Source organism: Charadrius vociferus, unplaced genomic scaffold (assembly GCF_000708025.1).
Source record: "Charadrius vociferus isolate BGI_N301 unplaced genomic scaffold, ASM70802v2 scaffold529, whole genome shotgun sequence".
NCBI classification, from domain to species: domain Eukaryota; kingdom Metazoa; phylum Chordata; class Aves; order Charadriiformes; family Charadriidae; genus Charadrius; species Charadrius vociferus.
In genome coordinates, this window is record NW_009650172.1 from 2,225,272 (window position 1) to 2,238,710 (window position 13,439).

General features: G+C 44.0%; 1 protein-coding gene across 1 annotated transcript; it reads right to left on the reverse strand.

Annotated features, from left to right (window-relative positions):
• Nucleotides 1-4,024: 4,024 nt before the first annotated feature.
• Nucleotides 4,025-12,593, reverse strand: FAM114A2 (family with sequence similarity 114, member A2). Its single transcript, XM_009892612.1, has 13 exons — nt 12,384-12,593; nt 12,074-12,173; nt 11,518-11,613; nt 11,123-11,235; nt 10,026-10,160; nt 9,704-9,862; nt 8,949-9,072; nt 7,927-8,006; nt 7,086-7,214; nt 6,728-6,867; nt 5,873-5,945; nt 5,243-5,296; nt 4,025-4,526 (listed from the first exon to the last, which is right to left on the reverse strand). The coding sequence occupies exons 1-13, from the start codon at nt 12,591-12,593 to the stop codon at nt 4,425-4,427; spliced, it is 1,515 nt and encodes a 504-aa protein (XP_009890914.1). The 3' UTR covers nt 4,025-4,424.
• Between the last annotated feature and the right edge of the window lie 846 nt (nt 12,594-13,439).

The window sequence follows — 13,439 nt, forward strand, 5'->3', positions numbered from 1 at the left end:
CAGACATCCTCAAGGACCAGCCCTGGGATGAGGGCAGGCACTGGGGACTCATCCAGGAATGTGCTATGGTCAGGACTCTGTTTGAAGTAGAGAAGAGGGGATTTGGGGGTGTCCTTGAAACCAGGAACCTCCAGCAGGTCCTTGCTCCCCTCTTGGCGGGAGGCTGCTCCGGGAGGGCCAGGCAAGGCCAGATGAGGCAGAGCTCAGCGCTCCCAGCTCCCTCCGATGCTTGTCCTTGCTGCTGGCTTGCACTCCAACATATCATTAAGCAAATACCTGTCAGCAGAGAGCAGTTACCAGCCGGTCTAAACACTTGCATAATGTGCTTCCCCCTCTAATGCAATGCCCTCGTTTCCAATAGCACCAATATGGGATAATAACAGTAACAATAATGTCAAGAAGGGCTTGCGTACCTGAACGCTAATTTGTTTTCTCTACCTAATAAAAGGTATTACTTTTCCCGCAAGATTTGCCCTATTTAAAACCTTCAACTCTACAACAAAGTCGCTCCCGCTGTCATTTTACTTTAATTTACGGCATGTGTGGAGCCCCCTCCCACCGAGCGAGACTAACCCTGGGTAACTCATGCAGGGAGCAAGCAGCTGTACAGAAGTCACTCGTCCCAAAAACCTGGCCATGTTTGCCCCATGCCTTCTCCCCCAGATCCTGCACCGGCCCCAGCGGCAGAGCAAGAGTTCCCTCAGCGGGTTTAGATCAGAAGTAATGGATGAACTTTAAGGGCAAGGGAGGGTAGACCCTGGTGCAGTTCAGAAAAACCGGTGGCAGAGTCCCTGTTGCTGCCATTTTCACAATTGATAGCGGTGGTGCTTTCTAGTGGAGATGCTTCAGCTCACACACAAATCATTCGGGGGTAAATTCGCTCACTTTGGGGGTAAACCATGGCGGCAACCCTGCCTCATCCTGGGGTGACGCAGCTGGGAAGCTCGGGGGGCACAGGAGCTTAGTGGAGACACCACAGCATCCTGGGCCAGATCCAAGGAGGCTGTTTGGCATTGGGACCAGCCAGCATCCACCCGCACTCCTCTGAGCCGCTCCTGCCACCTTAGGAGGATCCTCCCCCACAAACACCATGCTCGACCTCATTTTTCACTGGTGACCTCATTGCTCGCTCCCTGCCGGGCTCTCGGCACTTTGATGCGATGGACCTAAACCTGCAGCATCCTCCAGTTAGAGCAGCCCAAGGGACAGCCCTGCCATCGCTCCCTGGACACGAAGCAGCACCCCAGGGACCTGGCTTGCAGGGACCACCCTGGCCATCGGTCCAGGCTGCAGCCACCAGCATCTTACAGCACAAGGGTGGCTGCCACCAGCCAGCAGGAGAGTGGAGAGTGGGAGGCGCAGCCACTTCTAGGTGCCAGCCCAGAGGCTGCACAGGCTCTGCTCTCGCCCCACAGCAGGCACAAAGCTGCCCTTGAAGGAAGGAAAGCAACGTGCCAGCCTGGCTCCCGGAACACCAGCGCACGGCCACCTCCAAGCTGCTGTCAAAGTGCAGAGCTGCGAGGGACTAGCCAAACTCCCAGAAAACATTAATTAGCACAGTACTGGGCACTTAGGTCCTCCACTTCTGTGCCAAGGAACCTTTGGCTACAGCAGACCAATCTCTCTGCTTAAATCACATCATCATTGTAGACTGCTGTTTAATCAGGATCCCACGTGCACACCTGGGAAGGAAATGCCAGAGCTGTCCTCCTCCTCCTCCTCCTCCTCCTCCTCCTGCCCTCTCTCCCCTTCCTGCCTCTGAGTCAGACCATTTCATTTGTGCTGCGGGTGACCTGGGACAGTTGTCCCCTTGCTCGGGGCCACCAGTGGCAACATAGCTGCTGCTTCTGCCAAACGAGGACAACTGCTCATCCCGCCCGTGTCAGAGGTTTTGCTGCTGCTGAACGTGCGTGTTTTAATAATGAAAAATGAGTTTCTGGGAAGGTGGTTGGGCAAGGGCTGGGAGCAAGTCCTGAAACCCATCGGGAGGACCAAGCCTTTTTTATGTTTTAAACCTTTCCACAGCAGCTGCCAGGAAGCAGCTTTTACAGCTGCAAGTAACAGAATCTCTCCCAAGGAAAGAAAATAATTGTGGAAAAGCTTTTTTATTTTTTTCCTCCCCTCGAAGTCACTGCCAGCATCTTAGCGAACTCTTATCTATTCTCAGCCACCTCTCACCTCCCCAAACACTACCAGAAGTGCTCAAATTACTGCCAGCTCTCATTAGGTTCACGCACAAGGCAAGGCCGAGCAATAAGACCTCCAGACAGTTGGATGCTGAATTCTGATGAATCCTCTGGGTAAGAGGATTTCAGCAACTGTGGAACTGTTTTTGTTGGCGATCTACTGCAGCCCTTGCGCTGGTACACAAGTGAAGCTGGTGCACGTTCAATTATTGGCTGCTATAACAAAATCCAAGTGGGCATATGACTGAATTATTGTCTGCATCTTCAAAAAAAACCCCAATCAACTACTACCACCTCATTTCCTTTAATTATTAAACTACTCTGCACTAAAGCACTGCGGGTGAGTAGAATTTATCTGCAAGAAGAGCAACTGCCGCTTCATAAAACCTTGTTATCGTTATTTCTTCTCTTCTGACATTTCTGTAAATTTTGGCTTCGTGGCAGGAGCAAAGCTGCCATTTCGCAGTGATCCAGGAATTGGGAGCTCAGCTGCGGGTTCAGAGCCCTCTTTCCCATGAGACGGTACCCTGCCCTGAGAAAAGCCCCAGCTGCCCCAGCCCCAGAGCAGCACCCAGCCCTGCCCCGCAAACCCCAGGCAGGGCTGAGAAGAAAAAACACCGCCGTTATTTCTTCTCATGTCATTTGTGCCCATTGCTATCTTGATAGCTTTTAACCGCAATGGTTGTCAAAACAAATCTTTTCTTTAATAATGCTATCAACGTAAAGAAGAAAAAAAAATATAGTTTATTGTAGTCCAGGCTTTTTTTTACCCCAGACATGTTCCTTTCAAGTCTAGTTTTCTTCAGGATGCAAAAAAAAGACTCTCCCTTTAGAGATCTGATCAGTCTAACCAGGACTAAGGCAAGGCTTTTTCCATGTACATAAAATTAGAGGAGCATTAGACAGACAAAAGGTATTCTAATAATAAAAACATTTCTCTACTGCACAAATAGAGCAGAGGAATGTTAAGCCTTCAGTACAGCAGAAACGTGCAAGACCTGCTAAAACCCAGAGGATTTTCAAAAGGGGATTTGAGCACCACCGTTACCAATGAGCAAGTACAGAGGCAGGTGTGACACTCGGTCACCTCTGGTTAGCTATTCCGGACTACATGAAGTTCCATTTTAGTTGTGCATTTCTGCTCTTGTGATTCCAACAGAGCCTGCTCCCTCCCAATGGGCAGGCTCAAAAGATAGACATCGCGAAAAGGAACAAAGCGGGGAACTTTCACAGCACAAAGAAACAGATACCATATGGGGAGCAGCTTCTGAGACATATTAGGACTCCTGCTAACAGAACCAAATTGCTTCCTCTCCCCCTACTTTAATATACCTTCCAAGAAGAAGGAGCATTGCATTATCGTGTTTTTACACAGAAACAGGAGAAAAGCAGCACCTGAGTTTGTTAACAGTCTGTGGCTGACATGTCAAGCTGCACTGAAAAAGAGGAGTCCTCCCGCTAAATTCTCTCATTAAATTGCCCAAACGTGAATCAATCCCTTTTAGCCAGTTCTCATTTATTGCTATAAAGCAAAGTAGCCACATTCTTAGGGCCAGATCAGCATTTTCCCAGCTCGTGCTGAAGCAAGCACTCTGCAAGAGAATGAGAAACAGCACCCAGGTGAGAGTCCCCATCCCACATCCCCCAGTCATTAGCAGACATCTTCAGGACGCCAGAGCTTCTCTTCAGCAACAACAGCTTGATAAGGAATCCTCTCTGCTCTATTCTTTCCAGCCTAGGATCTGCAAGGTTCATAAGCATAAATATTTGCCTTTTCTTGCACCTCCTATCCAATATTCATTTCCACACCAATGCAGAGCTATCAGGAACCTAATTATGTCTCTCTGACTTAAAAAACACACCATGATTTTAGCTAACTCTTTAACTAGCCAGCTGCTACTCCTTTCTCCAGCATTGTCTTCACAGTCCAGAGCTTCTCCAAAGCGCTTGTTAACACATACAGCAGAGGGATTTCAGTGGAAAGATATAGACAGTCCATGAAAACAGAGAAGTAATCTGCACTTTAGGTCTGTCACGTTGTCCACCAGCCTGGACTATGCTAATCACATCTCACAATGTGCTGTAAGAGCTGTCATTACCAGACTGCATTTAATCACCGTTCTTGCAGCAGCAGTGATCAGAGTTAATCTTTTTCCCTTTAATAAGAGCCATTACATCATTCTCCAGCATGGAAACTACGAAGTGGGAAGGTCAAAAAGTTCTTAATTAGAAGGATTTTTATTGCTGTGATAGTTCCGTTCCAGCCTCAATAAGAGAGATCTGCAGTACAGGCAGCAAGAGCTGGAAGGCATCTTGGATATATGAAGCACTGTTTGAAGCCTACGAAAACAAAAATCAAAATATACACATGAATAATTATGCCACCAATCAGCTTTCATACTCATTTCACACAGCATTGATTAATGCACATAAGAAAAAGAAGCCTAGTGCTTGTCGGATTTTTGAGGCTTCATTCTAGAAATCAATTTAAGTTTTTGAGGGGCTTTATGGCAGTAGGCAAAAAAGCAACTGGCTTAAAAACCGCCAAACAAGATTAGGTGTAATCCAAATATAGGATTCTGTTTTCGATAATAGATGAGAAGAATTTATTTCAAAGTGAAGTACACGCATGCTGTGGCAGGAAGAACACAGCAACAGGAAACACCCGTTTCCTACCACACCTCAGAAGTTTACAAGCATTGAGAACCAACTTAACAGCTGGGAAGTGTTGGGGCTCTTGCATGCTAATTTATGAGCTTGTCTAATGTTTGACTTTGGACATTTAAATTCTAGAAATCCAGACTGCTGAATTTAATATGTGTCTTCTGAGCCATCACAGCTGTCAGCTGAGACCACATAAGGCTCACTCTTCACTAAGTAACTCATCTCGTGTGCAAGTCTACAGACATTTATTAAAACTTTTAAGTTATTAGATAGGGAAGCAGAATCTTAGACCTTGGGTTACAGAACTTGGCATGCGTAAAGATACCGAAGTGGAAAAAAAACCAGCACATCTATAAGTATTAGCTTAAAGTTTTAACTTTAGCACAACTGACCTCCAAAAACACTCCAGTGATTAAGGGATTAAGCACATCTGCTTTCTCTTTGACCTGCAGAGATCAAACATATATTATCCTGATTGAAAATGTGATCACATTTCTTCAAGCAAGATAAAGCTAAATCCTTAGTAAGTTTAAAATCACCGTTGCTCCCTTGACTATAGGAAAGCTAAGTCACAAACTGTGGAGGACCTGCCCTGTAGCATGCAAATAAGAACAAAGTAACCCACGTATGCCCAACACAAGTCGTATATGAATACGCACATTACATCTTCAAATGAACTGTGGACAACTGGAGAATTTGAAGATACTGATGTTATCTTCAGTAACACCTGCATGTTTTGGAAAATCCAAAACAGGATGACAAACCTTATTTTCTTCTGTCTCCTTAGTACTGTCAGCAGCAATTCCCACCCCCACCCTGGGAATGCAGCAGGAGACATACAAAAGCTCAGCATACGTTCAGGTGCCACGACTTGGAGAATGCTCGCCTAAAAAGATCAGTTCCCAGGGCAAAAAACTGCAGATATAAATGTGCAAACACAAAAAAGCACGTCGTGGTGAAGATCCCAAGGCCATAATCAACCAACCACACCTTATTCCTAAGAACAGTGGTGTAACTCTTACCCCTGCAGACGTTAAGCACGTAGTAAACTCTTTCGAGAAAGCTGACAGTTCTTTACACAGCACAATTGTCATTCTGTGGAACAAGAGTAGGAAAACCACGTAGTAATTACAGTTTATAAGAATAACTTTCTTTTAGCATTTCTCTTGAAAAGCAAATATCCTGTTTCCACGCACATAAAGCTAAGTTAAACCAAAACTGATATAGAGCATATAAACAGTGTATGAAAATCCAGAAGTTTCCCAAATAAATTAGGGAGAGGAAAGATGCAAAAATAAAGAATTAAAGCTGAAGAGCTGAAACAGCATTCAGAGGACAGACACATCCATTCAAGAAGGAAGAATACTAACTTGCCTTTTTTACTGACACATGTAATTTTCTGACTTAGAAAGTACTGCGTATTTCACATATTTGCCAAATATCTCCCGACAGAAAAATCTTGTGTTATGCATTATTGGTAACACCAGTCTACTAATTAGTTGTAGTAATTTTACAATATGACGTACCTAACATACAAAATGATTATCAGAGAGGTAATTAAGAATCACTTTTATACAACTGCTTTGTAATATTTAAAATGTCTATCTACTACCTAGCACAAGCTTAGGGCAAACATTCTTTTTGGCTATATAAAAGCTTTCAAGTAGGGCTTCCTCGTTCCTATCAAGAAATGTCTTTAAGCTGGAAAGAGACAGCTGAATTCTGCTGGAAGGTAGTGATGCTACCCATTATAACTTTGAACACGCACACGCAGAATTCAAGTGCCTCACATCCCATGGATTTACGAAGAATTATTACGCAGTTTAATCAGCATGTAAGTAATTACATGCTACACATTTACTAAGAAATGAACTTACTGTGAAAGGGACTTGGCTCTGTCTGTGGCTGTCACCTCTTGTTTCTGACCATGTAGAAACAAAGCTGCAGTCTTGTGAAACATTTCAATGGAGCATGCTGTCAGTTCAGCCAGACTTCTTATGGCAAATGCATGAATATCCTGCAAGAGTTAAATAGATTTCCCATACTATACAAAAACGAGCAGCTTTTATTTTTAAAACAAGTGAATCACACACTGTACTATCACTACACTGTCCTTTCAGACCTCAGAATCTGCACAGAAATAGAAACCCATTAACTGTGAAAAGCCCAGCTGTAACTTAGCAGCCAGATAAACACTCTGTGGCCAGATATTCTCTTCCTTTATTACTGAGTTACCTCTACTGATTTTGTAGCATCGTGGTCCCCATCTCCGGATTCCACTTCTTGGCTTTCTTCACTCTCTTTTTCTTCTTTAGGAAGACTACTGTTGAATCGTGCTATCCATTCGTGAGCAGATGTCCTCACCTGTATGAAGATGTGCCATAGTACTCAATGACTGGAATGAAGCCCCCCTGCACATCACAAAACATGGGAATATTGTACCTATCCAGAGGAAGGAAACAGCTACAACTCCTAAGCTAGTGAGAAGAACCAGGACAAATGATCCTAGTGCCTTCAGGACTTTGTAGAGAGTTGGATGCACTGGTGTAGTTGAGGGCAGTCATTTCTCTAGCACTGGGTACTGGAGTTTACCAGCAAGACCAAGACTAATAGAGGTGCTTTAAAAATATGTCTGCAGACTGCTGCTGCCACTTGGTGGATCTGAAGGGTAGTGAAATGAAGGCAAGAAAGGCAATTCTACCTCATACCTCAACTTCTGAACATAGTAAAACCAGCTGCTTTGTACCAAGAGGAGGGCTTCAGTTCATGACTGTAGGTTGATCTCATTGTGGTGGCTGAAGGTTTACTGCTCCCGGTTATCTCTGCTACCACTTATTACTGCCCAGTGACAGGGCAAAGACACACTGGTGTCTAGTGATTCAGAGCCAAAGACACGAGAGAACATGGTTTTGCCCCATAAAGTCAAAGGAGAAGGTCCATGTCTTTTGCCTACCATTATCAAAGGATCTAAAACAGCTTGTTTTCATGCCTTTGGTATTTTCACAAGCAAAGCAGGACTGAGAAGCAGTTCCTGTGAGGAATCCCTCCAGCTTTTAAAAGATGGGAAATAACTCACCATGATCAGTTTGTCCGGCTTTGAACAGATATGCAATTCTGAAAACAACTCTGTTACTTCTTTTGTGAACTCCTCATCTCCTAAAGAACAGGAAAGGTTAAAGAATGCACACAAAGGACAGATACAGGAATAAGCAGCACTTCAATGCACAACTGGTTCTGCACAAGTCTCTCAACTGTTTCCTTTATTTCTCTTTGAATCAGGTAAATTCTGCAAAGGTGGAGACACCAGTGCCAGAAGGTTACCTTTTGCTTTCTCAGTCCTGGTTTTGTGGCTAAGTTAATTCCACTTTTTTTTTTTTTCAGGCAGCATTTTACAATGCACTAACTTGTGCACCACCTTGGAGAGTCTGAAATATCACTATGGTTCTCCTATTATGTACAGCAGGGCAGATGTTAACAGTGGGGGAAAGGCTGTGAGATCCATCACGTGGAAATATAAAAGGTACATTAAATGTTAAATGATAGCAAATGCAGGTGTGTAAGCCCTCCCTGATGAGCCATTTAGGTAAAAGCAATGCAAAAAATTTACATTTAAATCTGCATAATCCTCAAGAATCAGATGGCTCGTGTGTATGGAGGCACCTCTGAGCCTTTTGGTCTGTGTGGCTAACTCATTTAAAAAAAAAAAAATAAAATGAAAAGGCTTTTTGCTTTCCCACAGGTTGGACAACTCTATTCACAGTATTTCCCTCCTGGTCAGGGGAACCCAGCGTCTCTTTGAATTCACATCTTGGCTCAAGGTCAGTTGTATGAACTGCCCAGGAGTCGAGCAACTCTAATCCTACTCTGGCAAGAAATTGTTCCTGCTACAGAATTAATGCACAGCAGCTTTCCAGAGATGAAGGGTATCGCTAACTGTCATGCTCCTGGCCACAGACGGCTTTAGGATTAAGCATCCAGCTAAAGAATAACTTAACTTTGGCATCATGCCCATTGCTAGTAATCTCAGGGCTGGTTGGTTCTACACTGAGAATTTCACCGAGAACCAGCTTCTCCTCTCAGAGCCTGAGGCTCTCTTACCCTTCTTTTCTTCCTCTTCTTCTTCAAAGAATTCAGGTAAAGAAAATGCTTCTTTGAGTTGCTCCATTTCCTCCTTCAGTGTGTCCAACTCTTCTCCAGAGAGGGCATTTAGAACCGATTTCACCTAGTTAGGAGCAGCACAGCCAAAGAGAGAATCATAAATCCCACAAGATAAAGAAATGAGATGGAAGATGCAGCGCTAGTTTACACTGCGTGTAAAAACATCACAGACCAGTATAAATGAGAAAGTAGTACTTTCCTACAGGAAAGAGGAAAGGGAAAAAGACCTGTTTCTGAAGTCTCATTGATGGATAACGGATTCTTAAGGAGTTATTAAAATAATTTCTTTCTTAAAAAAGAAAATTACTTCCGAAATTGCATACTGATCTGCCCTACTCCCTGCCCCAAGACAAAAAGGACAAGCTCTGCTGTGCTTGCAATACTCTCCTCTTCTCCAGACCAAGGCAGCAAACAAGTGGGTATGATGAGAGAGTAGCTTGTGCAAAATTGTTGAAGACACACAGGGACCGAGGCTAGGTGGGTAAAGAGAATGGCTGTAGGAGCTGAGGACAGGACACAGTGCTCCCAAGGTAAACACCAGATCATAATGCGGTGGTCAAAGTAAAGCTGTGTAATCAATCATTTTACAGCAAGTTCTGAGCACTTGATTTTACATTTATATACATATATTTCTAATCTTTTTTGCCCTGCTCAGCTGAACTCAAAATAGAAGGCAAACCGCTCAAGGCCATTACCTTTGATTCACTCTCTCTGGAAAGCATCTCTAAGGCCTCCAGATGCGAAAGACCCTGAAACTCATCAAACAGTAACCCATAATGGGCTTTCTTCTCCGTAGCCATGGTAACCTCAGTAGCTGTCTGCTGCTCTTCTTTCTCCTTTGCCTCTCGTAAGACCTGAAAGAGAAAAGCAGAGGACTCAGGTCAGTGCCAGAATATACCGAATACAGGATGAGAAGGTTTTTGGTTCAACAGTAAACAGTTGCTTAATGACAGGACCACAAAAGAAGGGAGAAGAAATGAGAGAAACCAATGAGGAGCTGACACAGAACTACCATACCTGAGACAACGTAGAGTTTCTGTTCATTAGGCCCTTTGTTTTTTTGAATCCAGGGTCTCCCTCAGCTATTACATCCATTGTCTTTTTCCCAATGAATTCCAAGGCATCCAAACCTCCACTTATAACACTTTTTCCCTAGGAATCAGATTTGGATATACACAGCACATAAACATCACAGAAGGCTATACAATTGAAGACACTGAACTGGGGGATTTACAAAGCAATGTTATGCTAGACACTCACATACAAGCCAAACTGGTCCTTGTAACCCTAAAATTCAACCCTGATCGCCACAAAGATAGCAAAAGGACATGGAAAGAGCCACAACACACTATCATCCAACAGTTTAATATAGCACTCAGACAGCTGCAGCAATCTGGTGGGAAATGGAATTTTATTTTGTGAACAAGCTGGTTCTCAGCATATTAAAGCATTACAGTATTTAGTTCTCATCCTTCCAGAGAACACTAGACCTGTGGGTTTTGGTTGCTAACTCTCATTCAAGCCTTAAAAGCAGAAGCAAGCTTTCCATCTACGGCTCTTTCAGATTCACGGGCAAATTGACAAGACAGCAGATCACAAAAGCACAGTTTCTAAGGGTAATGGGTTCCTTTGAAGTGCATTTCTCATGGTCACAGGAGCAAGCTGATTTCCAAGCAATTTGGGCTAGTTTCACAGAAGTTTTTGAAGAGGAGAATGGATTTTATCTCCAGACATTTCTGTGGAAATCAGTGGAAATATTCCAGGAATGAGTCTGACCCTGCATTTACCTGAATACTCTAAAGGAAGGAAGCAGAGATAACAGAGTACAGAGGTGACATGCACGGGAATGCACACACCACACTGTCCACCGTTAGGTTTTTTTGTTACGTATCAACATTTAATACAGAACTATCAAAATTCAAGACAACTAACACATTAAGTGCCAGTGAGAAGCAAGGCATAGGATAAAGACTGTCTGAAGGCTGAAACAGTTTCTCACCATCCATTCCACAAAAGTCAAAACTAAAACTTCCCTCTTACGATGTTTCAGATGAAAGGCAAAAACCCCAACATTCTCTTAAACCCATTTTCTCCTGCATTCCCAACTCACTCACTGTGCTTTGGACAGCAGTAGAGATGGTTGATAAAACTCCAAGAGCCCCAGCAATAGGAAAGGAACTGCCATCATCAACTGCATCTGTGCTGCTAGCACCAGCATTCTCGCTTCCTGCATTAGAAGGCAGAAAATTAACTTCCTCACTCCGAAAAAAAGATCCCATCAGCTGCAGAGTGGAGAAAATTAACAAACACTAAGTGTCAGCCATGAGCAGGACTAGAATTGGGATTATTTTCCTACCTACTCTTCATAGCTAACAGAAGTAAGCAATAGAGGTTTTAGCACATAGGTATCTACCTCAATTTGCAAGGTGCGGGGCAAGGTGATGTTATTTTGGGGCTGATTATGTTATGAGAAACATTTCAGTGTCATTCTTACGCAGTAAAAACTGACCTCTTGTAGCATCTCTAGTCTCTGAAGAGATTTCAGTAGGACTGGGGATCCCAAGGGTGGTTTCTGCTTTTTCTATGACATTTGAAATACCTTGACCTAGACAAGACAGCAGCATTACTTTAACCGTAAGATACAAAAGAAATCAGAACAGAAACAGGATTAGGGCTGCAAATTGTTTTTTATTATTCTGGATTCCTCCTGTTTGAGACAGTTTACCCAGCACTAAAACCTACCATCCAGCTTGCTGTAATGAATGTAATGAACTCAGGTTTCATCTCAGCTTTTAAATAAAGCTGTAAATACCAGCTGAATACCTTTTTAAAATACCAGCTGAAAATTACGCCAACACCTTAAAAATGCGAAAGTAATTTTGGCCATATATATATATGTACCTTTTTGGTACAAGTTTTCTCCATTACTTGAAAGATTCTCTTGACATTTTTCCAATAAGTGCATCTATAACCGAAATCTCCTTCGTTAGAAACAAGCTCAAAAGCACTAGATTAAGACATGAAGTATGGTTAAAACATTTATCAGATACCAGAAAGAGCCTTACCTACAGTAGCTACAGTAGCAGATGCAGTTGACAGAAGAGATTTCCCCCAGCTTCCCCAGTACCCCCATCCTGTCTGAACTGCAGCAGGAGAATCTGAGACCTTTAATGAAGAAAAGCAGAAGAGAATGATGCAGGTGTTACAGTGAGGAGAGGAACACAAGCAGTCTGTCATGTGTAACTTCTGCACAGCTTTTTCTTTTCAGATAAACAGCAATGTGAATTTTCAAAAAAACAGTGAGGTCAAAATTCTTCTGTGCATAAAGCCATGAAACAAGAAATCACGTTATTCAGAGCAAGCACAGGATCATACCCTGAGGGTTTCAGCTGCAGGCTTTTCTGTGGCAGCAGGCTGGCTTGGGGGTTTGGGTTCAGGTCTTTTCCGAGTCACAGGTACAGGTTCAAGGTCTTGCTGTCTCTCTTCATTGCTCTCAGCACAGCCAAGTTCCTCTGCTTTCTGTTCATTTTCATCTTTGTAAGAGGTTTCTTCTTTCAGATTTTCACCGCTGTCTTTCTCTGACATGACTATGACCGTTCGTAGAAAGCGAAGCAGATAAAATAATCACTCCCTTGTACACTTCAACATTAGTTCAAAAGCATCACATTTGTGTTTAAAATAATTAAACACAACTAAGACAGAAATCCCTTTATGTTGCCACACATACCCACATGAACAGATTATGTTTTTAAGGGAGCGTGTACACTGAGTTATGTCTGACTGGAAGAAATGTCACACTTGGAAGTTTAAAGTCCCACAGAAACACGTGGCTTTATCTAACTGACACACCCTCTCCGCAGGAAAGAAACAGGTTGCTACCTCTGAGGAGCAAATGGAAGGTACGAAAGGTCCTCCGATAATGAAATCCATGACTTGCTTCACCAAAACAAAGCAAAACCAAATTGCTTGGGACAGCTGCTTTGAAGAGTGTCGGATACGAATGGGGATAGCTGTCAGAATGCCAGGCAGGTAGAGAGGCAGCGACTGGTTCGCTTCTGTATTTAGGGCTGAGCTTCACCAGAGCATTAACACCACCCAATATTTGAAATGTGGTCCAGCTGCCACAAACCCCAGCCCCGACATGGCACACTGGGGATGACGGTGCCCACGAAGAGGGCTGCCATGCTGCGGCCTGCGCATGGGGCAGGGGGTTCTCCCTCCCGCCGGCAGCGCTTCACCAGCTCCGGGGCAGTAAGGCACAGGCAGCAGCAGGCAGGGACAGGCAGGACCACACCGAGCACCCCACGGCCCCCCAGCACCGAGCAGCATCCCCAGAGAGGGGGCCTCTGATGCAATCAGGGCAGCTACCCCCAGGAGCGGGATTTTGTTGGCTTTAAACGAAGGAGGAGACCAGCCCCTACGGAAAGGGCC

Bases quoted from the DNA above. Each gene is read 5' to 3' on its own strand.
- FAM114A2 (XM_009892612.1), bottom strand. From the start codon at position 12,593: ATGTCAGAGAAAGACAGCGGTGAAAATCTGAAAGAAGAAACCTCTTAC. The intron at 10,161-11,122 runs GTGAGTGAGTTG...TCTGATTCCTAG, and splicing joins CTACTGCTGTCCAAAGCACA to GGAAAAAGTGTTATAAGTGG. The intron at 9,073-9,703 runs GTAATGGCCTTG...GCTCCTAACTAG, and splicing joins CCAGAGAGAGTGAATCAAAG to GTGAAATCGGTTCTAAATGC.